Here is a 27,838-nt window from a genome sequence, read left to right as displayed (position 1 = left end):
TATGTAGAACAGCAGCAGAAAGGCAAAAGTCAGGCAACCAAGCACAAAAAAAAATAACTGACGAGAATCTGAATGTGAAAGTGTAGTTTTTATCACCGCAGCACTTGTAGCCGAGGAACAGATGTTGGGGCCACTTTCTAAGTTCACAATAACTTATCACAGCCCGCGATAATGTACAACACTTCTGGAGATTGCAGCATCCATCTTCCGCACAACAGTCATATCACAAGAGTGGACTCCGGTGGGAATGACGTTTCCTCACAGTCTGCTGGTATAATATGCTACTCCATTGGTATCTCCTGTGTCCGCACTTGGATTTGCTTGGGCGCTTTGTATGAGCCCATCCCTGCTGCTCGCTCTGCCTCTTCCTGGGTGTACGGCTCCTCTTTCAGCTGCTTCAGCCTGTAACAGAGATCACATCCTATGTAAGACCTGTCACTCACATCTGAACCCTTCAAGGTATTCCCACAACAGCTCGCTCAGCCTCCCAAATCAGAACGCACTCACCCCGACAAGCTTACACAAGCCTGTGTATAAAGTGAAACAGATCTTTACCTGCGCTTGTGAACTTTGGTCTTAAAATGTTCCTTTAACGTCTTCAGATCCACAAAGTATCTCCTTAAAAATAAGAAAAACTTATAGTGAGGACACACAACTGGCTTAATGAATAGATGCCATGCATCTCTGATACAAGTGTATACTGTTTGTTCCTTCCGCCTCTTTCTGTGCTGCCTATATATTACCACATATATGGCTTGGCTGTCTACATACTGGTGCATACATTACATGCATTCCCATTCCCATGAATGTATGTGATGTGTGAGGGGTAGAGCTGTGTTTGCTAAGTGTAACCAGCAAAGATATGTGTGCGTGTAAGGGTACCGTCACACTAAACGACGTACCAGCGATTCCGACAATGATACGACCTGGTCAGGATCGCTGGTGTGTTACTACAGGGTTGCTAGTGACCTGTCAGTCAGATCTTCCCAACGACGCAGCAACGATACGGCGGTCGCTGGGACCCTGTCACATAGCACGATTCAAATCTTGATTAGTAACATAGGCGTGCATCTACATTGCCTTTTCCGCGCCCCTCTGCTCCGATTGGTGGTCGTAACTGCGTTGTGACTGGGCGGCCTTGCCTTTAGAGAAGGCAACATAATAGCGCTTCCATCCTACAGTCCTGATGCAAAATGGACTGTATTACGATCTGCTGCTACACGTGGTCCTGGGCAAGTGAATTCAGCCCTCTGAAATGTACTGCGATCTACTAGCCAGAACAGAGGATAGAAGCGGCCAATCCGACCGCAGTAGCGATTACCAATCGGAAATGAGAGGGCGCAGAAAATAACGAAGATGCACGCCTACGTGAGTCATGACCGAGGTCGTTGGGTGAGGTGTCAAGCACACCAATGTGTGCTGCCCTGCAGGAGCCTGACGACCAAAAAAATGACCCAGAACAGTGTGTAACAATCAGCGATTTCACAGCAGGGGCCAGGTCGCTACTTAGTGTCACACACAGCGAGATCACTGATGAGGTCACTGGTACGTCACAAGACTTGTGACTCAGCAGCGATCTCGCTATGTGAGAAGTATCCCTAAGGCTGGATTCCAACATCCGGCATGCAGGGTCGAAGTACAAGCTTTGGGTCTCCAGACCTTAATTGAGACTAATCCAATGACGTGTCTCTTATTAGGCTGCTTGCTGTAGTTTTGATAAAAAGACAGTTTTATCGACAGGGGATTATCATGAGAGGACTAGTAACCTTCATGGCATGTAGTCCTCCATATTCATGAGTTGTGTATAACCCCACACCTGCCAATCCAAATAGAAAACAGCCATTTAGTAGTTTGGTGGGGTTATACAGAGGTCAGCGTGTAGAGAACTGATAGATCTGCAGCAGATAAAACGTTATTTTAACTAAAGCACCCAGTAAAGTAAGTGACACATTGCTGCCTGCATAATAGAGGAGCAAAAACCTACTGACAGATTCCTTTAAATAGATACATTGCAAAGTGCTTGAAGTATACAAACAAATTGTAAATTAAAGGAGTATTCCCAGCTCCAAGATCCTATCCCAATAAGTCAAAGGTGTAGTAATAATATTAGCAAATACCTCCAATTAGAAATGTAATTTAGTTCTCCTGATTCATTGTCACTTACCTCATGTTCAAGGTACGGTACTGCTGGACCTTCGGTATCCATGGTTATGATCATAGCAACTAATTGGCTGTGACTATATTCATGGTCGTAACTAAGCTCACCTAAGGTCCTGCAAGTCCTCGACACCTAAGGGGTCCTGCAATTCCCTGAACATGAGGTAACAACACAGTGAATCAGTAGAGCTATACTACATTTCTAATTGGAGGTATTTGCTAAATATTATTATTATTACTACCCCAAAAACCATATTAGGATAGGATTTTGCAGAGGGAAATACCCTTTAAGTCTTGTTAAAATCTTCTCTGTTCTGAAGAACGTAACGATTTATAATTCTTTTACTGCTGGGTATGTAGGTTACTGAAAGCTGACACAGTCTATCAGAAGTCTCTGATTTCCGAGACAAGGAACTAGGATTAGGCCAGTTTCATTGCCCCTCTTGCCATTCTCCGATACAAAACAATTATTGACCTTATATTCAATCATACCCGTGTGTCAGCAGATCCAGTGTAGTGAAAAGTCCATCTTTTCTGTATTATGTAAATGATCTGGCACCCCTCTAGTCCCTGCAAGTTCTCCAGCTCTACTCACTAATTACCACATAGCACCTCTCGATTGTTCTTCAAGGATGGCTGCATCACTGTGACAACTATTTGTGATCTGTACTTAAATCTCACACATTAAGTGTGTTCAAAGCCCTATGAATGTGTGGTGCTCTCCTTGCTTGACCATCGTCCTCATCAACATACATCCAGCACCCGCGAGATTTCAGTACAGAGCACAGTGGAGTATCACAATGGTGCAGACATCGATCAAGACCAAAGGGACTTTCAACATTTAGGAGATCTGTAGCAGTTGCCGGGAAAGGGACCAAAATCAACACACTCATTTCAATAATTGAAGAAAGATGAGCAATGTATCGAAAATCAAGCCTTACAAATGAAAGAACATATCCAAATCGAGATAGGGAGAGAATAGTATTCCCTGTGATTGCTATATTATCCCACAATTCCTCCTAAATCAATATTAGACTGAAGGAAATATCTCATCTCATCCAGACATATATACTTATGGCCAATAGTGTTGGCACCCTAGAAACTATTCCAGAAAATGAAGTACTTCTTCCAGAAAATGATTGCAATTACACATTTTGTCATATATATGTTTATTTCTTTTTGCGTGTATTGGAACAATAAAAAAAAAAGAAAAAAGAAAAAAAAAACAAAAAACTAAGAAAAAAAAGGCCAACATTGGACATAATTTCACACAAACCACCCAAAATGAGCAGTACAAAATTGTTGGCATCTTTCCAAAATTGAGGGTAAACAACTTTGTTTCATGTGTGTGATGCTCATTCATACTCACCTTTGGAAAGTAACAGGTGTGGGCAATATGAAAATCACACTTTCAGATAAAAAAAGACAAGTTGACTGACTCTTTGCATTATATGTCTGTGTGTGCTACACTAAGCATGGAGAACTGGAAGAGGAGAAGAGAACTGTCTGAGGACTAGCAACAAAAATTGTTGGAAAAAACCCCCCACAACAATCTCAAGATTACAATTCAATCATCAGAAATCTTGATGTTCATTTGTCCACGGTTCACAAGATAATCAAAAAGTTTACAACCCATGGCATTGTAGGTAATCTCCTTGGACAGCAGAGAAAAATTGATGAAAAGTTTCAATACCGGATAGTCAGAGGTGGATAAGCAGCTCTAACTGAGTTCCAAACAAATTCAAGCTGTCTTGCAGGCTAAAGCCCCCGTCACAATTAACGACTTACCAGCGATCCCGAAAATGATGCGACCTGATAAGGATCGCTGGTAAGTCGCTGGTGAGATGTCACACAGTCAGACCTTACCAACGATGCAGTAACGATGAGCGACCTGCATAACGATGAGCAACCTGTATAGGAGGTCATTGTTAGGTGTCAAACACATCGATGTGTCCTGCCCAGCAGGACATCACCTTTGAAGAAAATGGTCCGGACCCTTCGGCAACAACTAGCTATCTCGCGGCAGGGGCCTGATCGCTGGTAGGTGTCACACATAACGAGATCGCTGGCAAGATCATTACTGCATCACAGAAACGGTGACGCAGCAATGATCTCGTTAGCGATCTCGTTGTGTGTGACGGGACCTTAAGGGTGAAATTGTGTCAGCTGAGGAGAACTCCACTGCTGACACAGGCATAAAAAAGCAACACTTCAGTTTCCCAACATCCTTTTAGGAAAGAAACAACAAAGAGCCAGCACCAATGTGCACTAAGGCATCAAATATTCCAAACTGCATTATAAAAATTTTTTTTGAGATTTTTGGCAAAAAATTGCAATTTCTTGAGCTGCTTCGCCACGTCACGGCAAATCTCATTTGAAGCAGTCCTACACTAAAATATTTTTATAAAATGTGCCATGCGGCCTCACATATAAATAGCAGAACTGCTCTCAGCAGCACTCACCTGGTCTATTGCAGTCCCGTACCCATGACTGAGTCATGGCTGTGGGCGGGACAGGTCCAAGCAAATGCTGCATGAAGTATATATATAGCCTGTGGACAAAGCCTGATGACCCAATGTGAACAGTCACCAAACGCCAAAATCTATACAGATGGAATACATCCCAAATTGGGGTGCATAGCAAGGTGGAGGTCAACCACCGACCAATTCAACAAAGAAACAACAAAGAGCCAGCACCAATGTGCACTAAGGCATCAAATATTCCAAACTGCATTATAAAAATTTTTTTTGAGATTTTTGGCAAAAAATTGCAATTTCTTGAGCTGCTTCGCCACGTCACGGCAAATCTCATTTGAAGCAGTCCTACACTAAAATATTTTTATAAAATGTGCCATGCGGCCTCACATATAAATAGCAGAACTGCTCTCAGCAGCACTCACCTGGTCTATTGCAGTCCCGTACCCATGACTGAGTCATGGCTGTGGGCGGGACAGGTCCAAGCAAATGCTGCATGAAGTATATATATAGCCTGTGGACAAAGCCTGATGACCCAATGTGAACAGTCACCAAACGCCAAAATCTATACAGATGGAATACATCCCAAATTGGGGTGCATAGCAAGGTGGAGGTCAACCACCGACCAATTCAACAAAGAAACAACAAAGAGCCAGCACCAATGTGCACTAAGGCATCAAATATTCCAAACTGCATTATAAAAATTTTTTTTGAGATTTTTGGCAAAAAATTGCAATTTCTTGAGCTGCTTCGCCACGTCACGGCAAATCTCATTTGAAGCAGTCCTACACTAAAATATTTTTATAAAATGTGCCATGCGGCCTCACATATAAATAGCAGAACTGCTCTCAGCAGCACTCACCTGGTCTATTGCAGTCCCGTACCCATGACTGAGTCATGGCTGTGGGCGGGACAGGTCCAAGCAAATGCTGCATGAAGTATATATATAGCCTGTGGACAAAGCCTGATGACCCAATGTGAACAGTCACCAAACGCCAAAATCTATACAGATGGAATACATCCCAAATTGGGGTGCATAGCAAGGTGGAGGTCAACCACCGACCAATTCAACAAAGAAACAACAAAGAGCCAGCACCAATGTGCACTAAGGCATCAAATATTCCAAACTGCATTATAAAAATTTTTTTTGAGATTTTTGGCAAAAAATTGCAATTTCTTGAGCTGCTTCGCCACGTCACGGCAAATCTCATTTGAAGCAGTCCTACACTAAAATATTTTTATAAAATGTGCCATGCGGCCTCACATATAAATAGCAGAACTGCTCTCAGCAGCACTCACCTGGTCTATTGCAGTCCCGTACCCATGACTGAGTCATGGCTGTGGGCGGGACAGGTCCAAGCAAATGCTGCATGAAGTATATATATAGCCTGTGGACAAAGCCTGATGACCCAATGTGAACAGTCACCAAACGCCAAAATCTATACAGATGGAATACATCCCAAATTGGGGTGCATAGCAAGGTGGAGGTCAACCACCGACCAATTCAACAAAGAAACAACAAAGAGCCAGCACCAATGTGCACTAAGGCATCAAATATTCCAAACTGCATTATAAAAATTTTTTTTGAGATTTTTGGCAAAAAATTGCAATTTCTTGAGCTGCTTCGCCACGTCACGGCAAATCTCATTTGAAGCAGTCCTACACTAAAATATTTTTATAAAATGTGCCATGCGGCCTCACATATAAATAGCAGAACTGCTCTCAGCAGCACTCACCTGGTCTATTGCAGTCCCGTACCCATGACTGAGTCATGGCTGTGGGCGGGACAGGTCCAAGCAAATGCTGCATGAAGTATATATATAGCCTGTGGACAAAGCCTGATGACCCAATGTGAACAGTCACCAAACGCCAAAATCTATACAGATGGAATACATCCCAAATTGGGGTGCATAGCAAGGTGGAGGTCAACCACCGACCAATTCAACAAAGAAACAACAAAGAGCCAGCACCAATGTGCACTAAGGCATCAAATATTCCAAACTGCATTATAAAAATTTTTTTTGAGATTTTTGGCAAAAAATTGCAATTTCTTGAGCTGCTTCGCCACGTCACGGCAAATCTCATTTGAAGCAGTCCTACACTAAAATATTTTTATAAAATGTGCCATGCGGCCTCACATATAAATAGCAGAACTGCTCTCAGCAGCACTCACCTGGTCTATTGCAGTCCCGTACCCATGACTGAGTCATGGCTGTGGGCGGGACAGGTCCAAGCAAATGCTGCATGAAGTATATATATAGCCTGTGGACAAAGCCTGATGACCCAATGTGAACAGTCACCAAACGCCAAAATCTATACAGATGGAATACATCCCAAATTGGGGTGCATAGCAAGGTGGAGGTCAACCACCGACCAATTCAACAAAGAAACAACAAAGAGCCAGCACCAATGTGCACTAAGGCATCAAATATTCCAAACTGCATTATAAAAATTTTTTTTGAGATTTTTGGCAAAAAATTGCAATTTCTTGAGCTGCTTCGCCACGTCACGGCAAATCTCATTTGAAGCAGTCCTACACTAAAATATTTTTATAAAATGTGCCATGCGGCCTCACATATAAATAGCAGAACTGCTCTCAGCAGCACTCACCTGGTCTATTGCAGTCCCGTACCCATGACTGAGTCATGGCTGTGGGCGGGACAGGTCCAAGCAAATGCTGCATGAAGTATATATATAGCCTGTGGACAAAGCCTGATGACCCAATGTGAACAGTCACCAAACGCCAAAATCTATACAGATGGAATACATCCCAAATTGGGGTGCATAGCAAGGTGGAGGTCAACCACCGACCAATTCAACAAAGAAACAACAAAGAGCCAGCACCAATGTGCACTAAGGCATCAAATATTCCAAACTGCATTATAAAAATTTTTTTTGAGATTTTTGGCAAAAAATTGCAATTTCTTGAGCTGCTTCGCCACGTCACGGCAAATCTCATTTGAAGCAGTCCTACACTAAAATATTTTTATAAAATGTGCCATGCGGCCTCACATATAAATAGCAGAACTGCTCTCAGCAGCACTCACCTGGTCTATTGCAGTCCCGTACCCATGACTGAGTCATGGCTGTGGGCGGGACAGGTCCAAGCAAATGCTGCATGAAGTATATATATAGCCTGTGGACAAAGCCTGATGACCCAATGTGAACAGTCACCAAACGCCAAAATCTATACAGATGGAATACATCCCAAATTGGGGTGCATAGCAAGGTGGAGGTCAACCACCGACCAATTCAACAAAGAAACAACAAAGAGCCAGCACCAATGTGCACTAAGGCATCAAATATTCCAAACTGCATTATAAAATTTTTTTTTGAGATTTTTGGCAAAAAATTGCAATTTCTTGAGCTGCTTCGCCACGTCACGGCAAATCTCATTTGAAGCAGTCCTACACTAAAATATTTTTATAAAATGTGCCATGCGGCCTCACATATAAATAGCAGAACTGCTCTCAGCAGCACTCACCTGGTCTATTGCAGTCCCGTACCCATGACTGAGTCATGGCTGTGGGCGGGACAGGTCCAAGCAAATGCTGCATGAAGTATATATATAGCCTGTGGACAAAGCCTGATGACCCAATGTGAACAGTCACCAAACGCCAAAATCTATACAGATGGAATACATCCCAAATTGGGGTGCATAGCAAGGTGGAGGTCAACCACCGACCAATTCAACAAAGAAACAACAAAGAGCCAGCACCAATGTGCACTAAGGCATCAATTATTCCAAACTGCATTATAAAAATTTTTTTTTGAGATTTTTGGCAAAAAATTGCAATTTCTTGAGCTGCTTCGCCACGTCACGGCAAATCTCATTTGAAGCAGTCCTACACTAAAATATTTTTATAAAATGTGCCATGCGGCCTCACATATAAATAGCAGAACTGCTCTCAGCAGCACTCACCTGGTCTATTGCAGTCCCGTACCCATGACTGAGTCATGGCTGTGGGCGGGACAGGTCCAAGCAAATGCTGCATGAAGTATATATATAGCTTGGACCTGTCCCGCCCACAGCCATGACTCAGTCATGGGTACGGGACTGCAATAGACCAGGTGAGTGCTGCTGAGAGCAGTTCTGCTATTTATATGTGAGGCCGCATGGCACATTTTATAAAAATATTTTAGTGTAGGACTGCTTCAAATGAGATTTGCCGTGACGTGGCGAAGCAGCTCAAGAAATTGCAATTTTTTGCCAAAAATCTCAAAAAAATTTTTATAATGCAGTTTGGAATATTTGATGCCTTAGTGCACATTGGTGCTGGCTCTTTGTTGTTTCTTTGTTGAATTGGTCGGTGGTTGACCTCCACCTTGCTATGCACCCCAATTTGGGATGTATTCCATCTGTATAGATTTTGGCGTTTGGTGACTGTTCACATTGGGTCATCAGGCTTTGTCCACAGGCTATATATACTTCATGCAGCATTTGCTTGGACCTGTCCCGCCCACAGCCATGACTCAGTCATGGGTACGGGACTGCAATAGACCAGGTGAGTGCTGCTGAGAGCAGTTCTGCTATTTATATGTGAGGCCGCATGGCACATTTTATAAAAATATTTTAGTGTAGGACTGCTTCAAATGAGATTTGCCGTGACGTGGCGAAGCAGCTCAAGAAATTGCAATTTTTTGCCAAAAATCTCAAAAAAATTTTTATAATGCAGTTTGGAATATTTGATGCCTTAGTGCACATTGGTGCTGGCTCTTTGTTGATCCTTTTAGGAAAGCTTGTGGACAGATGAGATCTAGATAGAGCTTTTTGGTATTTTGGTAAAGCAAATCATTGTACTGTTTATCAAAAACAGAATGAGGCTTACAAAGAAAAGAACACAGTACCTACAGTCAAATATAGTAGAGGTTCAAAGATGTTTTAGGGTTGTTTTGCTGCCGCTGGCACTGGGTGCCTTCACTGTGTGCAAGTCATCATGAAATCTGAAGAATATTAATGAATTTTGGATCACAATGTGGTGCCCAGAGTCAGAAATCTGTGTTTCTGTTCTAGGTCATGGATCTTCCAGCAGGACAATGACCCAAAACATACTTAAGAAGCACCCAGAAATGGTTGTAAACAAAGTGCTGAAGAGTTCTGAAATTGCAGTAATGAGTCCAGATCTAAATCCCATTGAACATCTGTAAAGAGATGTTAAAATTGCTGTTGGGAAAAGGAACCGTTCAAATATGAGAGACCCGGAGCAGTTTGCAAATGAAGAGTGGTGCAAAATTCCAGCCGAGAGGTGCAATAAGGTTTTTGATGGTTATAGGAAGCGACTGATTGCAGTTATTTATTTCAAAGGGTGTGCAGCCAAATATTAAGTTGAGGGTGCCAACAATTTTGTCCTGTTTTGGAGTTTTGTGTGAAATTAAGTCCAGTTTGCCTTTTTTTTAGTGTTGTTCCAATACACACAAAGAAAATGAACATGTGTAACAAAACATGTAATTGCAATACTTTTTTGGGAGAAATACAATGGGGGGGAAATAATGATTTGATCCCTTGCTGATTTTGTAAGCTCTCACTGACAAAGACATGAACAGTCTGTAATTTTAAGCATAGGTTAATTTTAACAGTGAGAGATAGAATATCCAAAATAAAACCCAGAAAATCACATTGTATAAATATAGTTGCATTTTTCAGAGAAAAATAAATATTTGATCCCCTACCAACCATTAGGCGTTCTGACTCCTACAGAACAGTTAGATGCTCCTAATCAACTTGTTACCTGCATTATAGACACCTGTCTTAAATTGTCACCTGTATAGAAGTCTCCTGTCCACACACTCAGGCTGGTTTCAGACGTCCGTGTTTCAGGTACGTGACACATCATTTTTTATCACAGATGCCACACGTACCCATGTTGTTATTTGCTGTTACTCACAAGGTCGTGTTTTCACACAGACCGTGTGACCCCTCGTGGCCCCACACGCGCACACGGAGACATGTCCGTTTTTTCTCCTGCATCACGGGTGTCACACGGACCGCACACTGATGTCATCCGTGTGACATCAGTGTGACATGTACCGGAGAAAACTCAGCTCTTTTAATTAAAAAGATTTTCCATAATCATCTGTATCCAGCGCTGTTTTCTTCGGCTCTGCTGTCTCCTTCTGACCCCCGTTCATTATTCTCATTAATTATTCACTGCACTGAAGAGCTGGAAGCAGGACCAGCGCTGGGGACTTCAGTTCCGGGGACAGCATCACCGGGGACAGGTGAGCATCCAACAGAGTGTGTGTTTGGACATTAACAAATGATTTTGGGTTTTTTTTCCTTACCCTTTTTTTGTCCCTGTCAGGAGGGGGAAAAAAATCTTTCTTGTCTCTAAAGAGTCCTTTATCTATAGATTATACCGGGCATATATATATTTCTTATCATGTGATCTCTCTGGTTGCTTCTGTTTTTAATCAGTTTATGTATATATATTTTTTGGTGTTTTTTCTTTTACTTTCTGTTGTTGTGCTGACTTTTTGGTGCAGTGTCTCAGTTTCTATTCTTTCTCTTTTTTTTTTTCTCTTCTCTGTGCTCTCCACATTAAATGGGCTGGGTGGTAACACATCCAATCAATTCAACCTGTTTTTGTTGTGCACAGACTTTAAATACTGTCTTAGAGATTTCCTCTGCGCATTCCATGATTAAGACCTATTCAGGTTGAAACGCGTAGGAAACAGCTCCTCTGTCTTGCCTCTCCATTTTTTGTCTTGCTTGGATGGAATATTAATATTTTTATTACCAATAAAGAAACTGTTTTTAAGAAAATTCTACTTTCTCCTGAAGTTGCTGGAACTTCTTCCTTTCTTCATGTGTTTCCACCCAGGTCAGGGTGTTTCCGTGCACCGGAGGTAAGATTTGGGAGTGAAGAGCTGAAGTTTCTTCATTTTTGTTATTTTGGATATTCTCTCACTGTTGAAATTAACTTACCCTTACAATTACTGACTGTTCATGTCTTTGTCAGTGGGCAAACTTACAAAATCAGCAAGGAATCAAAAAATTATTTCCCCCACTGTACTTCATTTTCTGGAATAATTTCAAGGGTGCCAACACTTTCTGCATTGACCGTATGTTTGGAGCTGAAGTCATAAAATAGTTTGTCCTAAAATACGACAACATCACAGCACCTCTCACTTACCAAGTTGGGAGTGGAACAACCCCTCTAAGATAGCCATACAAAGAGATCAGATATGCTTGACCAAGAAGACAGTCTACCACATACGTATAGTGACAGTTTTCAATATAACACATGATGGACATTTTTTAAAGGGAACCATCATGTGAAAAAAAAATGCCATTAACTTGCCGATATGCGGTTAATCTGCAGGTTAATAGTGCTTTAAAACTGCCTGGCCACCACATTGAAAGACTGGCTACTGAGAGGAATTTAACTTTATTCCTCCCTGCAGCCTTCAGCTTTCAATCAGAGATGTGGCTTCAGATGTGGCCCAGTACATTGTGAGCGGCGGCTGTAATCACACCCCGGGACTGAATGGCAGCAGCTTAGTACTGATGCGCTGCTGTGCCAGCTGTTAGTCAGTGCCGGGGTGTGATTACAGCTGCCGCTCACTATTAACTGAGCAATGACAAACTACTAAAACCACTCCTCTATGACTGGAAGCCGAAGGCTGCCAGGAGCAATAAAGTTAATTTCTTCCAAGTTGCTGGCTATAAGTGTGATGGCCGGGCAGTTTTAGAACGCTGTTAACCTGCAGATAAAACCTATAACTTCAGGTTAATAGTATTTTTTGCCATGACAGGTTCCCTTTAAATCTGTTGTGGAGCAGATTACCGGCATTTCTATTAGGATAGTCCTTGCTACCTGGAAGTACGAATCATATTTTTTGCCTGGGTAAAGAACGTCATTGTTAACTAGAGATGACGCTAGACTTATCACTATGAAGGACATTACAGATAGTGACAACTAAAACGATTTTTACTGCAGTGGAATCCATTAAGGTTAGCACAGATTTATTTCTGCATGTCTGAGTGGCCAATTACAGTTATTCTTAAAGGGAATCCGTCAGAAGGATTTCACCCCCAAACTATTAATATGCGCATGTAGCTCTTTCAAAGACAAGTCCAGTGATGCATTGACATGGCCAGTCTGTTCCTCCATTATTGAGAAATCAGGGTTTAAATTGATATGCAAATGAGGCTGAAGAGCTAGTCATATGAAAAAGTTTGGGCACCTCTATTAATGTTAACCTTTTTTCTTTATAACACTTTGGGTTTTTGCAACAGCTATTTCAGTTTCATATATCTAATAACTGATGGACTGAGTAATATTTCTGGATTGAAATGAGAATTATTGTACTAACAGAAAATGTGCAATCTACATTTAAACAAAATTTGACCGGTGCAAAAGTATGGGCACCCTTATCAACTTCTTGTTTTGAACACTCCTAACTACTTTTTACTGACTTACTAATGCACTAAATTGGATTTGTAACCTCATTGAGCTTTGAACTTCATAGGCACGTGTATCCAATCATGAGAAAAGGTATTTAAGGTGGCCACTTGCAACTTGTTCTCCTATTCGAATAGCCTATGAAGAGTGGCATCATGGGCTCCTCAAAACAACTCTCAAATGATCTGAAAACAAAGATTATTCAACATAGTTGTTCAGGGGAAGGATACAAAAAGTTGTCTCAGAGATTTAAACTGTCAGTTTCCATTGTGAGGAACATAGTAAGGAAATGGAAGAACACAGGTACAGTTCTTGTTAAGCCCAGAAGTGGCAGGCCAAGAAAAATATTAGAAAGGCAGAGAAGAAGAATGGTGAGAACAGTCAAGGACAATCCACAGACCACCTCCAAAGAAGTGCAGCAGCATCTTGCTGCAGATGGTGTCAATGTGCATTGGTCAACAATAGAGCGCACTTTGCACAAGGAGAAGCTGTATGGGAGAGTGATGCGAAAGAAGCCGTTTCTGCAAGCACGCCACAAACAGAGTTGTCTGAGGTATGCAGAAGCACATTTGGACAAGCCAGTTACATTTTGGAAGAAGGTCCTATGGACTGATGAAACAAAGATTGAGTTGTTTGGTCATACAAAAAGGCGTTATGCATGGAGGCAAAAAACCACGGCATTCCAAGAAAAGCACTTGCTACCCACAGTAAAATTTGGTGGAGGTTCCATCATGCTTTGGGGCTGTGTGGCCAATGCCGGCACCAGGAATCTTGTTAAAGTTGAGGGTCGCAAGGATTCAACTCAGTATCAGCAGATTCTTGACAATAATGTGCAAGATTCAGTGACGAAGTTGAAGTTACGCAGGGGATGGATATTTCAGCAAGACAATGATCCAAAACACCGCTCCAAATCTACTCAGGCATTCATGCAGAGGAACAATTACAATGTTCTGGAATGGCCATCCCAGTCCCCAGACCTGAATATCATTGAACATCTGTGGGATGATTTGAAGCGTGCTGTCCATGCTCGGCGACCATCAAACTTAACTGAACTGGAATTGTTTTGTAAACAGGAATGGTAAAATATACCTTCATCCAGGATCCAGGAACTCATTAAAAGCTACAGGAAGCGACTAGAGGCTGTTATTTTTGCAAAAGGAGGATCTACAAAATATTAATGTCACTTTTATGTTGAGGTGCCCATACTTTTGCACCGGTCAAATTTTGTTTAAATGCAGATTGCACATTTTCTGTTAGTACAATAAACCTCATTTGAATCCAGAAATATTACTCAGTCCATCAGTTATTAGATATATGAAACTGAAATAGCTGTTGCAAAAACCCAAATTGTTATAAAGAAAAAAGGTTAACATTAATAGGGGTGCCTAAACTTTTTCATATGACTGTATTAATGATCTGTAGCCTGTGTCACTCCAGCTCTATCCCCTGCTGGAACAACCTCTATGCTGTGTGCCTTCACACAGAGTAAACGTTGAGCTATTTCATTCTGCTGCTTTCACTGATGGGCACAGGTCCTCTTGGTTACGGGATAACCAGTCTAATCTATATTCCTGTATTCTCTCCTCCTCACAAAACCTGCACGTCACACACCGCACAATACAGAACAATGTACTCACGCGCAGTGTATACAGTAATGTTGTGCATTGCCGGGAAGACTGTAGTCTATTTCCTGCTTTAGTAAACGAGGAACATTTTCAGGACGAAGATCTTCATGAATCTGGTCTATGTCTTTAACTCTCCTTTTGGTTTTCCAGAGTTTTGAAATATTTTTCTTTTTGTCGCTTTTGTGATTTCCGATCTGCTTTGAGCGAGTCATTGTGGTCTAAAAGGAAGAAAAAAAATCACCCCAAAATTATGATGAAAAAGGAATAGGATAATATCAAAATATTAATGAGAATCTGTCAATACATTTTTGCTGCACAATCTGAGGGCAGTTTATTGGAGGGCAGACCCTGATTCCGGCACAGGGTCATTTACTGTAGTTTTCATAAATCACTTTTATCTGATGTATCGTTCCTAGATCTCATGTAGTTCTTGATATACAAGAGCATCTCAATAAATCAGAATATCATCAAAAAGTGAAATTTATTTCCATAATTCAATACAAAAAGGGAACATACATTATATATAGTCATTATACACAGAGGGATCTATTTCAAATGTCTATTTCTGTTAATGTTGATGATTATGGCTTAAAGCCAATGAAAACCCAAAAGTCATTATCTCAGAAAATTAGAATAATTACCACAAAACCCCTGCAAAGGCTCCCTAAGCGTTTAGAATGGTCCCTTAGTCTGGTTCAAATAGGAAATCCATCTATGCTTGACTCAATCCTCTTGCATGTCAGCATTTGCTATATACTATAGCTTGTCAGGCTAGTTTTTTATAGTTCTATCTACCCTAATTACTCTGTAGGGTCCTTCGTGCCATTTATCCTTGTCCTCGTTCCCTGCACTATATATGAATCATTGTATTGTATCTTGATTTCTTATCCCCATCCCTTATATTTAATAAAAACGAATTTTTACATGCAACTATTTGGTTTTGGATGATATTAATTATGTTGGTACGTAATTTTGGCACACAAAGTCCTATTTTCTCCTATTTCTTCCTCTTCATTGTAAAGAAGTGCTGAAGCAGCCTTGAGACAGCCACATCAGTGGTTCCACAAGTGCATTTTCTCTTTTTGATAATTAGTCTGGTTCAGTAGACTAAACAATCATGGAAAAGACTGCTGACTTGACAGATGCCCAGAAGGCAGTCAATGACACACTCCACAAGGAGGGTAAGCCACAAAAGGTCATTGCTAAAGAAGCTGGCTGTTCACAGAGTACTGTATCCAAGGATATTAATGGTGGAGGTTCAATGGAAGGAAAAAGTGTGGTAGAAAAAGGTGCACAAGCAACTGGGATAACCGCAACCTTGATAGGATTGTTGAAAAAGGCAATTCAAAATTTGGGGAAGATTCACAAGGAGTGGACCGCTGCTGGAGTCAGTGCTTCAAGAGCGACCACACACAGACATATCCAGGACATGGTCTACAACTGTCGCATTCCTTGTGTCAAGCCACTCATGACCAATAAACAATGCCAGAAGTGTCTTACCTGGGCCAAGGAGAAAAAGAACTGGACTGTTGCTCAGTGGTCCAATGTCTGTTTTCAGATGAAAGTAAATTTTGCATTTCATTTGGAAATCAAGGTCCCAGAGTCTGGAGGAAGAGTGGAGAGGCCACAATCCAAGCTGCTTGAGGTCTAGTGTGAAGTTTCCACAATCAGTGATGGTTTGGGGAGCCATGTCATCTGCTGGTGTAGGTCCACTGTGTTTATCAAGACCAAAGTGAGCGCAACTGTCTACCAGGAAATGTTAGAGCACTTCATGCTTCCCTCTGCTGACAAGCTTTTTGGAGATGGAAATTTCATTTTCCAGCAGGACTTGGCACCTGTCCACACTGCCAAAAGTACCAATACCTGGTTTAATAACCACACTATCACTGTGCTTGATTGGCCAGCAAACTCTCCTAAACTAAACCCCATAGAGAATCTATAGGGTATTGTCAAGAGAAAGATGAGAGACACCAGACCCAACAATGCAGACGAGCTGAAGTCTGCTATCAAAGCAACCTGGGCTTCCATAACACCTCAGCAGTGCCACGCCGCATTGATGCAGTAATTCATGCAAAAGGAGCTCCAACCAAGTATTGAGTGCATTTACTGTACAGACTTTTCAGTAGGCGCCAACAGTTCTGAGTGTAAAATCATTTTCTCAGTTGGTCTTATATAATATTCTAATTTTCTGAGATAATGACTTGAGTTTTCATTGGCTGTAAGCCATAATCATTAACATTAACAGAAATAAACACTTGAAATAGATCTCTCTGTGTGTGAGTGTTTCCCTTATGTATTGAATCACTGAAATAAATTAACTTTATGATATTCTAATTTATTGAGATGCACTTGTATTCATGAGCTCAGTTTATGCCTCCCCTAAGCCTAAGTGCCTGCATTCTGCCTATACATAATGTAGGCAGAAAGTTGTCAAACATTGGCAAGGGTGGGGATAAACCAAGCTTACTTATAATGAACATGTTAATAAGATGAATGAGATAACACTTTCTTAAAAGTGGTAGTCAATAGAGATGGACTGTAAAAGTTCGGATCAGCCCAGGTGACCTAGTATCCGTGTGCCAATCCCGGGCCCGGAGTTTTCAGGAAACTTCGGGCAATTAACAGGATAATTAAAAAATATAAAAAGAAAAAAAATAGGGATAAAGCAGGCAGGGCTGTGGAGTCAGTAATCCAAACCTCCAACTCCTTATCCCTTTCACAACCGACCGATTTTTCGCTTTCCATTTTTTTTTTTGCCATTCTTCTTCCGAGAGACTTAACTTTTTTATTTTTCAGTCAATATGGTCATGCGAGGGCTCAATTTTTGCGGAACGAGCTGTACTTTTAAATGAAACCATAAGTTTTACCATATACTGTACTAGAAAACGGCAAAAAAATTCCAAATGCGGAAAAATTGAAAAAAAGTGCGATAGCACTATTGTGTTTGAGATATTTTATTCACTGTGTTCACTAAATGGTAAAATTGATGTGTGGGTGTGATACTTCAGGTCGGTGCGAGTTTGTAGACACCAAACATGTATAGGTTTACTTTTATCTAAGGGGTTAAAAAAATCAGAAAAAAGTGGCGTATGTTTTACGCCATATTCCGTGACCTGTAGTGTTCTCATTTTTCGGGATCTATGATTCAGTGATGGCTTATTTTTTGCTCAGGCTGACGTTTTTAACGGTACCGTTTTTGCGCAGAGGCTACGTTTTGATCACCTTTTATTGCATTTTGCACAAAATTTGTGGCGACCAAAAAACATCATTTTGGCGGTCTAATTTTTTTGCCGCTACGCCGCTTACCAATCAGATTGATTTTATATTTTGATAGCTCGGGCATTTCTGAACGCGGCGATACCAAATGTGTGTATATTTTTTTAAACCTTTCATTTTCAATGGGGCGAAAGGGGGGTGATTTGAACTTAGGTTTTTTTTTCAATTTTTAAAAACTTTTTTTTACATTTTACTAGGTCCCCCTAGGGGGCTATATGGATCAGCTGTCTGATCGCTCTGCCATATCTGCTGATCCTGTGAACAGGATATGCTGCTAAGCTGTCTCACCCAGCTCTCGGCTCCGTGAGGCAGGAAGTGAGTCGTGTGCTACAGGAGTCATCACATGACTCTGTGCTACCATGACAACAACGTCACGTGACTTCCGGTATCGGCCGGTGAGTAAATGTTTACCGCCGATGCCATTATAATGGTGTTGTCACATATTGACAGCATTATTTCAGGGGTTAAATGGCACGGGTGGATAATGATTCTCCTCGTGCCTGGCAGGCACACATCTCAGCTGTAAAAATGAGCTGAGATGTGCGGCGATCGCTGCAAGCTGCTTGCAGCAGACCGCGGGCAGTAACACTATGACCGCTAGGTCTGCTGCTAGTAATATTACTGCTCGAGGTCGTTAGGGGTTAATTTCCCTGATTCCGACTCCCTCATACAGTTGAAAGAAGAAGTTTACATACACTATCTAAAAAGACACATCTGCATGTTTTTCCCACTATCTGACATGAAATCAGAATAAACCTTTCCCGTTTTAGGTCAATTAGGAACCAAAATTATGTATATTTAGCAAATGCCAAAATAATGAGAGAGAGAGTGTGTTAAGGCATTTTTATTACTTTCTGAAAATTCAAAAGTTTCCATTCATTTCATTAGTATTTGGTACCATTGTCCTAACACTGTAATGACATGGGTCAAACATTTTGGATCTCCTTCCATATGCTTCTCACAATAGTTGATAGAAATTTGGGCCCATTCCTCCTGAAAGAACTGTTGTAACTGAGCCATGTTTGTAGGTGCCTTGCTCACACCTGCCTTTTCAACTTTGCCCATAAATTTTCAATAGGATTGAAATATGTAATTTTTATTCACTTATATAGCGCTATTAATTCCATAGCACTTTACATCAGCAATCAGGGCTTTGTGATGGCCGCTCCAAAACATTGATCTTGTTATCCTTAAGCCACTTTGTAACCAGTTTAGCAGATGCTTTGGGTCATTGTCCATTTGGAAGACCCATTTCCACCCAAGCTTTAAGTTCCCAGCTGATGTCTTGAGATGTTGCTTCAGTATTGCCACATAATCTTCTTTCCTCATGATGTCATCTATTTTGTGAAATACACCAGTCCCTCCTGCAGCAAAACAACCCCACAACATGACGCTGCCACCCCCGTGTTTCACAGTTTGGATGGTGTTGTAAGGCTGTGTGTACACGTTGCGTTTGGCTGCGTTTACAACTGCACTGTGGTCATTGACAAAATGCATGCGTTCTGATTCCCCAGCAAAGTCTATGAGAATCATGCAAAATCTGTGCGCACGATGCTTTTTGAAACGCAGCGTTTTGATTGTCAAAAATCTGTCAAAATCTCTGCGTTTGAAGAAGCAGCATGTGAATTCTTTTGTCGGTTTTGGCTGCGTTCTACACACATTGAAATCAATGAGTTGTAGAAAAACACTGCCAAAATGTTAAGCAGTGCGTTTGCATTATTGTTGCGATCCGCATGTTTTTTTAACAAAACAAAGGCAGTTCTTTCGTCTCTCTCTCTCTGTCGGTTGGTCTGTCGGTCGGTCTCTCTATTTCTCTCTCTCTCTGTCCATGTCGGTCTATCCCTCTCCCCCCTCTCTCATACTCACCGATCCACGATCACCGGCATGGTGTTCACACTGTGGTGGCTTCTCCTCTTTTGAAAATGCCGGCCGCTCATTATTCCATCTAGTATTCACTGCTTCCCCCGCCCACCAACGCCTATGATTGGTTGCAGTCAGACATGCCCCCACGCTGAGTGACAGCTGTCTCACTGCAACCAATCACAGCCGCCAGTGGACGGGTCTATATCAAGCAGTAAAAAAAAATAATAAATAATTGGAAAAAAAACGAAGCGCGGTTCCCCCCAATTTGGATACCAGCCAGGGTAAAGCCACACGACTGAAAGCTGGTATTCTTAGGATGGGGAGCTCCACGTTATGGGGAGCCCCCCAGCCTAACAATATCAGCCAGCAGCCGCCCGGAATTGCTGCATCCATTAGATGCGACAAATCCGGGACTTTACCCGGCTCATCCCGAACTGCCCTGGTGCGGTTGCAAACGGGGTACTAAGGAGTTAATGGCAGCAGCCCATAGCTGCCACTAAGTCCTAGGTTAATCATGGCAGGCGTCTCCCCGAGATACCTTCCATGATTAACCTGTAAGATAAAGAAAATAAACACACACACCCGAAAAAATCCTTTATTTGGAATGAAAGACAAAAAAACACCCTCTTTCACCACTTTATTAACACCTCAAAAACAACTCCAGGTCCGACGTAATCCACGCAAGGTCCCACGATGCTTTCAGCTCTGCTACATCGGAAGCTGACAGGAGCGGCAGTAGAACACCGCCGCTTCCTGTGAGCTCAATGCAGCAACTGAAGTGAGTCGCGCGATCAGCTGTGCTGTCACTGAGGTTACTCGCGGCCACCGCTCTCAGGTGGAGGCCTGCAGCTGTGGCTGCAAGTAACCTCAGTGACAGCACAGCTGATCGTGCGGCTCACTGCGGTCACTCAGGGGATTTGCAATCACAGGCGAGTCCTTCACGTGTGACCGCAAATCAAGCCACGGCACACGCACAGAGCCGCGCGATCACAATGAAGTCGGGTGAAGTTCATCCGAGTTCATTCTGATTGCGCGGCTCGGTCTCGCAGCCAGCCATGCCCTTTTTGACACTGCGGTCCCACTCGGCTCTGCTGCAAGTCTATGGGGATGCTGCAGAGCCAATTGGGATCGCACTGTGAAAAATGTGCGTTCTGGATGCTTTTCCCACTCTGTCTATGGCAGAGCAAGCATCCAGAACGCATGAATTCTCCAGGAATGTGCGCACATTGCGTTCTGCCGAATGCGTCTCAGAACGCAGCATTTTCGGCTGCGTTCTGAGACGCACAGGCAGTGACTTACACGCTGCGGAAAACAATGCAACGTGCGCACATAGCCTCATGCTTCAAAGCTTCTTCCTTTTTCTCCAAACTTAACGATAGTCATTATGGCCAAACATTTCAATTTCTGCAGACCACAGGACATGTCTCCAAAAATTAAGGTCTGTGTTCCTGCGTGCATTTGCAAACATTAATCTGGCTTTTTTTATGTTTATTTGGAGGAATGGGTTTTTCCTGGCAGAGTGGCCTTTCAGCCCATGTTGATACAGTAATCGTTCCACTATGGATAATGGCACAATCTTACCAGCTTCCGCCAGCATCTTCACAAGGTCTTTTGTTTTTGTTCTTGGGTTGATATACACATGTCTGACCAAAGTACATTAATTTGCAGTACACAGAACCCATTTCCTTCCTGAGCGGTATGATGGCTGGACATTCCCATCTTGTTTGTACTTGCGTATAATTGTTTGTACAGATGAACGAGGCACCTTCAGGTATCTGGAAATTGCACCCAAGGATGATCCAGACTTGTGCAAGTCCACAATTCTCTTCCTGAGATCTTGGCTGATTTCTTTTGACTTCCCTATGATGCTACACAAAGATGTAGTGTGTTACAGGTGTGCATTAAAATACATCCACAGGTGTGTCTCTAATTAACTCTGTTGTTGCCAATAAACCTATCAGAAGCTTCCAAAGACATGACATCATCATATGGGCTGTCCCATATTGTATAAAGACATAGTACTCTACGAGTATGTGTGCACGTTGCGTTCTGGTTGTCAAATATTCCGCAGCATTTAAGTCACTGCATGTGCGTTTCAAAACGCAGCCAAAAAGCTGCGTTTTGGATGCATTGTGAATGCAGAATTCATGCGTTCTGGATGCTTGTTCTGCCACAGACAGATGGGAAAAGCATCCAAAAATGGACAAAAGAATTGACATGTTGCTTTTTAGAACAAAAATTTTTGGCAAAATATTTCAGCATGCAAAACGCTGCGTTCTAAAATGCAACGTACGGCTGGAATTTGCAGAACGCAGAACGCATGCCTTTACACTGCAGTGCAATACGCAGACGTGCACACATAGCCTTAGGCGGGCTTTGCACACTACGACATCGCAGGTGCGATGTCGGTGGGGTCAAATTGAAAGTGACGCACTTCCGGCATTGCATGCGACATCGTAGTGTGTAAAGCCTAGATGATACGATTAACGAGCGCAAAATCGTCGTAATCGTATCATCGGTGCAGCGTCGGCGTAATCCATAATTACGCTGACGCAACGGTCCGATGTTGTTCCTCGCTCCTGCGGCAGCACACATCGCTGTGTGTGAAGTCGCAGGAGCGAGGAACATCTCCTACCGGCGTCACCGCGGCTTCCGTAGGATATGCGGAAGGAAGGAGGTGGGCGGGATGTTTACATCCTGCTGATCTCCGCTCCTATTGGCCGCCTGCCGTGTGACGTGGCAGTGACGCCGCACGACCTGCCCCCTTAGGAAGGAGGCGGGTCGCCGGCCAGAGCGACGGTCGCAGGGCAGGTGAGTGCATGTGAAGCTGGCGTAGCGATAATTTTCGCTATGCCAGCTATCACACGATATCGTACCTGCGACGGGGGCGGGGACTATCGCGTGCGACATCGCAGCATCGGCTTGCGATATCGCAACGTGCAAAGCCGCCCTTAGTGTATGTAAACTTTTGCCTTTGCAGAAAATAATAAAAATGCCTTCATTCTCTCTCTCATTGTTCTGGCATTTGGTAAATATAAATAATTTTGGTTCCTAACTGACCTAAAACAGGAAAGGTTTATTCTGCTTTTATGTCAGATAGTGAGAAAAACCTGCAGATGTGTCTTTATAGTGAATACATGACTCATGTTTGTGATAAATTTACTGTAGTAAAATGGTAACATCACTACTTATATCATGTAGCTGAAGTGCAGCACAGATTCATCTCAACTAAAAGCCTAGATTCTTAGATCAGAAATAGAACAGAAATTTATAGGACATTTCATAACGTTCCCAAATTCTTATGAAAAAAATATTCAGCACATTCTGCATTGAAATGTATTATATATTTTAGGAGTCAGAGTCAGTCCAATTTATACCGACTCCAACTCCACCAAAATGGACCCAGACTCCCCAGCCCAGAGAGCAGCGCATTCTGCTTACCAGTCTCCTGCGCGGCCATGTGCCCACAGCGCTTCTTTTCTGCACATAAAAAACAACTGCCTCTCTATGCAGCCAGTTTCTGTACATCCGCACTACAAAACCGCTCTCTCCACATCCTTTTTACACAGCCGCTCTCCCTATATCCTCTCTAGGCAGCCGCTCTCCCTATATCCTCTCTAGGCAGCCGCTCTCCCTATATCCTCTCTATGCAGCCAGTTTCTGTACATCCGCACTACACAGCCGCTCTCTCCACATCCTCTTTACACAGCCGCTCTCTCCACATTCTCTCTAGGCAGCCGCTCTCCCTATATCCTCTCTAGGCAGCCGCTCTCCCTATATCCTCTCTACGCAGCCACTCTCTCCACATTCTCTCTACGCAGCCACTCTCCCTATATCCTCTCTAGGCAGCCGCTCTCCCTATATCCTCTCTAGGCAGGCACGCTCTCTATATCCTCTCTAGGCAGGCACGCTCTCTATATCCTCTCTAGGCAGGCACGCTCTCTATATCCTCTCTACGCAGCCCCTCTCCCTATAACCTCTTTAGGCAGCCAAGGTCTCCCTATATCCTCTCTAGGCAGCCACTCTCCCTATAGCCTCTCTAGGCAGCCACGCTCTCCCTATATCCTCTCTAGGCAGCCGCTCTCCCTATATCCTCTCTACACAGCCCCTCTCCCTATATCCTCTCTAGGCAGCCAAGCTCTCCCTATATCCTCTCTAGGCAGCCGCTCTCCCTATAGCCTCTCTAGGCAGCCACGCTCTCCCTATAGCCTCTCTAGGCAGCCACGCTCTCCCTATAGCCTCTCTAGGCAGCCGCTATCCCTATATCCTTTCTACGCAGCCACGCTCTCCCTATATCCTCTCTAGGCAGCCGCTCTCCCTATATCCTCCCTAGGCAGCCCCTCTCCCTATATCCTCTCTAGGCAGCCGCTCTCCCTATATCCTCTCTAGGCAGCCAAGCTCTCCCTATATCCTCTCTATGCAGCCAAGCTCTCCCTATATCCTCTCTAGGCAGCCACGCTCTCCCTATATCCTCTCTAGGCAGCCACTCTCTCCCTATATCCTCTCTACGCAGCTCCTCTCGCTATATAGTCTCTAGGCAGCCAAGCTTTCCCTATATCCTCTCTAGGCAGCCGCTCTCCCTATATCCTCTCTAGGCAGGCACGCTCTCTATATCCTCTCTAGGCAGCCGCTCTCCCTATAGCCTCTCTATGCAGCCACGCTCTCTTTATATCCTCTCTACGCAGCCACGCTCTCCCTATATCCTCTCTACGCAGCCACTCTCCCTATATCCTCTCTAGGCAGCCGCTCTCCCTATATCCTCTCTAGGCAGCCGCTCTCCCTATATCCTCTCTAGGCAGCCGCTCTCCCTATATCCTCTCTAGGCAGCCGCTCTCCCTATATCCTCTACGCAGCCGCTCTCTCTATATCCTCTCTAGGCAGCCGCTCTCCCTATATCCTCTCTACGCAGCCGCTCTCCCTATATCCTCTCTACGCAGCCGCTCTCCCTATATCCTTTCTAGGCAGCCGCTCTCCCTATATCCTCTCTATAGAGCCGCTCTCCCTATATCCTCTCTATAAAGCTGCTCACCCTAAATCCTCTCTATAGAGCTGCTCACCCTATATCCTCTCTAGGCAGCCACTCTCTCTATATCCTCTCTAGGCAGCTGCTCTCCCTATATCCTCTCTATAGAGCTGCTCACCCTATATCCTCTCTAGGCAGCCGCTCTCTCTATATCCTCTCTACGCAGCCGCTCTCCCTATATCCTCTCTAGGCAGCCGCTCTCCCTATATCCTCTCTAGGCAGCCGCTCTCCCTATATCCTCTCTAGGCAGCCGCTCTCCCTATATCCTCTCTAGGCAGCCGCTCTCCCTATATCCTCTCTATGCAGGCGCTTTCCCTATATCCTCTCTATAGAGCCGCTCTCCCTATATCCTCTCTACACAGCCGCTCTCCCTATATCCTCTCTAGGCAGCCGCTCACCCTATATCCTCTATATAGAGTTGCTCACCCTATATCCTCTCTATAGAGCCGCTCTCCCTATATCCTCTCTAGGCAGCCACTCTCTATATCCTCTCTAGGCAGCCGCTCTCTCTATATCCTCTCTAGGCAGCCGCTCTCTCTCTATATCCTCTCTACGCAGCCGCTCTCTCTATATCCTCTCTAGGCAGCCGCTCTCCCTATATCCTCTCTAGGCAGCCAAGCTCTCCCTATATCCTCTCTATGCAGCCAAGCTCTCCCTATATCCTCTCTAGGCAGCCGCTCTCCCTATATCCTCTCTAGGCAGCCAAGCTCTCCCTATATCCTCTCTATGCAGCCAAGCTCTCCCTATATCCTCTCTAGGCAGCCACGCTCTCCCTATATCCTCTCTAGGCAGCCACTCTCTCCCTATATCCTCTCTACGCAGCTCCTCTCGCTATATAGTCTCTAGGCAGCCAAGCTTTCCCTATATCCTCTCTAGGCAGCCGCTCTCCCTATATCCTCTCTAGGCAGGCACGCTCTCTATATCCTCTCTAGGCAGCCGCTCTCCCTATAGCCTCTCTATGCAGCCACGCTCTCTTTATATCCTCTCTACGCAGCCACGCTCTCCCTATATCCTCTCTACGCAGCCACTCTCCCTATATCCTCTCTAGGCAGCCGCTCTCCCTATATCCTCTCTAGGCAGCCGCTCTCCCTATATCCTCTCTAGGCAGCCGCTCTCCCTATATCCTCTCTAGGCAGCCGCTCTCCCTATATCCTCTACGCAGCCGCTCTCTCTATATCCTCTCTAGGCAGCCGCTCTCCCTATATCCTCTCTACGCAGCCGCTCTCCCTATATCCTTTCTAGGCAGCCGCTCTCCCTATATCCTATCTATAGAGCCGCTCTCCCTATATCCTCTCTATAAAGCTGCTCACCCTAAATCCTCTCTATAGAGCTGCTCACCCTATATCCTCTCTAGGCAGCCACTCTCTCTATATCCTCTCTATAGAGCTGCTCACCCTATATCCTCTCTAGGCAGCCGCTCTCTCTATATCCTCTCTACGCAGCCGCTCTCCCTATATCCTCTCTAGGCAGCCGCTCTCCCTATATCCTCTCTAGGCAGCCGCTCTCCCTATATCCTCTCTAGGCAGCCGCTCTCCCTATATCCTCTCTAGGCAGCCGCTCTCCCTATATCCTCTCTATGCAGGCGCTTTCCCTATATCCTCTCTATAGAGCCGCTCTCCCTATATCCTCTCTACGCAGCCGCTCTCCCTATATCCTCTCTAGGCAGCCGCTCACCCTATATCCTCTATATAGAGTTGCTCACCCTATATCCTCTCTATAGAGCCGCTCTCCCTATATCCTCTCTAGGCAGCCACTCTCTATATCCTCTCTAGGCAGCCGCTCTCTCTATATCCTCTCTAGGCAGCCGCTCTCTCCCTATAGCCTCTCTACGCAGCCGCTCTCCCTATATCCGCTCTATAGAGCCGCTCTCTCTATATCCTCTCTAGGCAGCCGCTCTCCCTATATCCTCTCTAGGCAGCCGCTCTCCCTATATCCTTTCTAGGCAGCCACTCTCCCTATATGCTCTCTATAGAGCCGCTCTCCCTATATCCTCTCTATAAAGCTGCTCACCCTATATCCTCTCTAGGCAGCCACTCTCTCTATATCCTCTCTAGGCAGCCGCTCTCCCTATATCCTCTCTATAGAGCTGCTCACCCTATATCCTCTCTAGGCAGCCGCTCTCCCTATATCCTCTCTATAGAGCTGCTCACCCTATATCCTCTCTAGGCAGCCGCTCTCCCTATATCCTCTCTATAGAGCTGCTCACCCTATATCCTCTCTAGGCAGCCGCTCTCCCTATATCCTCTCTAGGCAGCCTCTCACCCTATATCCTCTCTATAGAGCCGCACTCCCTATATCCTCTCTATAGAGCTGGTCACCCTATATCCTCTCTAGGCAGCCGCTCTCCCTATATCCTCTCTACGCAGCCGCTCTCCCTATATCCTCTCTATAGAGCCGCTCTCCCTATATCCTCTCTACGCAGCCGCTCTCCCTATATCCTCTCTATAAAGCTGCTCTCCCTATATCCTCTCTATAGAGCTGCTCACCCTATATCCTCTCTAGGCAGCCGCTCTCCCTATATCCTCTCTATAGAGCCGCTCTCCCTATATCCTCTCTAGGCAGCCGCTCTCCCTATATCCTCTCTAGGCAGCCGCTCTCCCGATATCCTCTCTAGGCAGCCGCTCACCCTATATCCTCTCTATAGAGCCACACTCCCTATATCCTCTCTATAAAGCTGCTCTCCCTATATCCTCTCTATAGAGCTGGTCACAAAGGAACATTTGTTGCTTTACCTTCATCAAAATAAAATTACTGGCTAATGTTCCCCTTTTTCACTATAAAAATCAAAAATTCAAGAGAGCTCATGTTTTACTAATAATTTGTAGGTAAAGCAAGAAAAGTCGGAACGGAAAGTGAGAGATTCCTCAGCGACTCCGGCCCAAGGAGCGCGAAGAGGCGGAAAATCGTACAGCACTCACCTATCGTACAGTCCGGTCAGCTGGGCTACCATGCCGCAAAGAGGGGCATTACCACAAGAGCGCGAACTGGAAATGGTCCACCTAATAGCTAATAACA

General features: G+C 44.0%; 1 protein-coding gene across 2 annotated transcripts; it reads right to left on the bottom strand.

Annotated features, from left to right (window-relative positions):
• Window positions 1-69: 69 nt before the first annotated feature.
• Window positions 70-27,838, bottom strand: LOC142291359 (zinc finger protein 593-like). 2 transcript variants are annotated; one of them, XM_075335828.1, is made up of 4 exons: window positions 27,742-27,838; window positions 14,674-14,879; window positions 556-618; window positions 70-402 (listed from the first exon to the last, which is right to left on the bottom strand). In XM_075335828.1, exons 2-4 carry the CDS (start codon window positions 14,871-14,873, stop codon window positions 282-284), a joined length of 384 nt encoding a protein of 127 aa, XP_075191943.1. In that variant the 5' UTR covers window positions 14,874-14,879; window positions 27,742-27,838; the 3' UTR covers window positions 70-281. The 2 variants fall into 2 exon arrangements, with proteins under 2 accessions (XP_075191943.1, XP_075191944.1); XM_075335829.1 differs by lacking the exon at window positions 27,742-27,838 and adding an exon at window positions 21,382-21,656.

Source organism: Anomaloglossus baeobatrachus, chromosome 2, assembly GCF_048569485.1.
Source record: "Anomaloglossus baeobatrachus isolate aAnoBae1 chromosome 2, aAnoBae1.hap1, whole genome shotgun sequence".
Taxonomy (NCBI): domain Eukaryota; kingdom Metazoa; phylum Chordata; class Amphibia; order Anura; family Aromobatidae; genus Anomaloglossus; species Anomaloglossus baeobatrachus.
Note: the sequence above shows the minus strand (reverse complement) of the source record. Positions and strands in the feature narration are given on the sequence as shown.

Coding starts and splice junctions, on each gene's coding strand:
- LOC142291359 (XM_075335828.1), bottom strand. CDS start 14,873: ATGACTCGCTCAAAGCAGATCGGAAATCACAAAAGCGACAAAAAGAAA. Junction 619..14,673: donor CATTACTGTATACACTGCGC/GTGAGTACATTG, acceptor CTTATTTTTAAG/GAGATACTTTGTGGATCTGA. Junction 403..555: donor ACCAAAGTTCACAAGCGCAG/GTAAAGATCTGT, acceptor TCTCTGTTACAG/GCTGAAGCAGCTGAAAGAGG.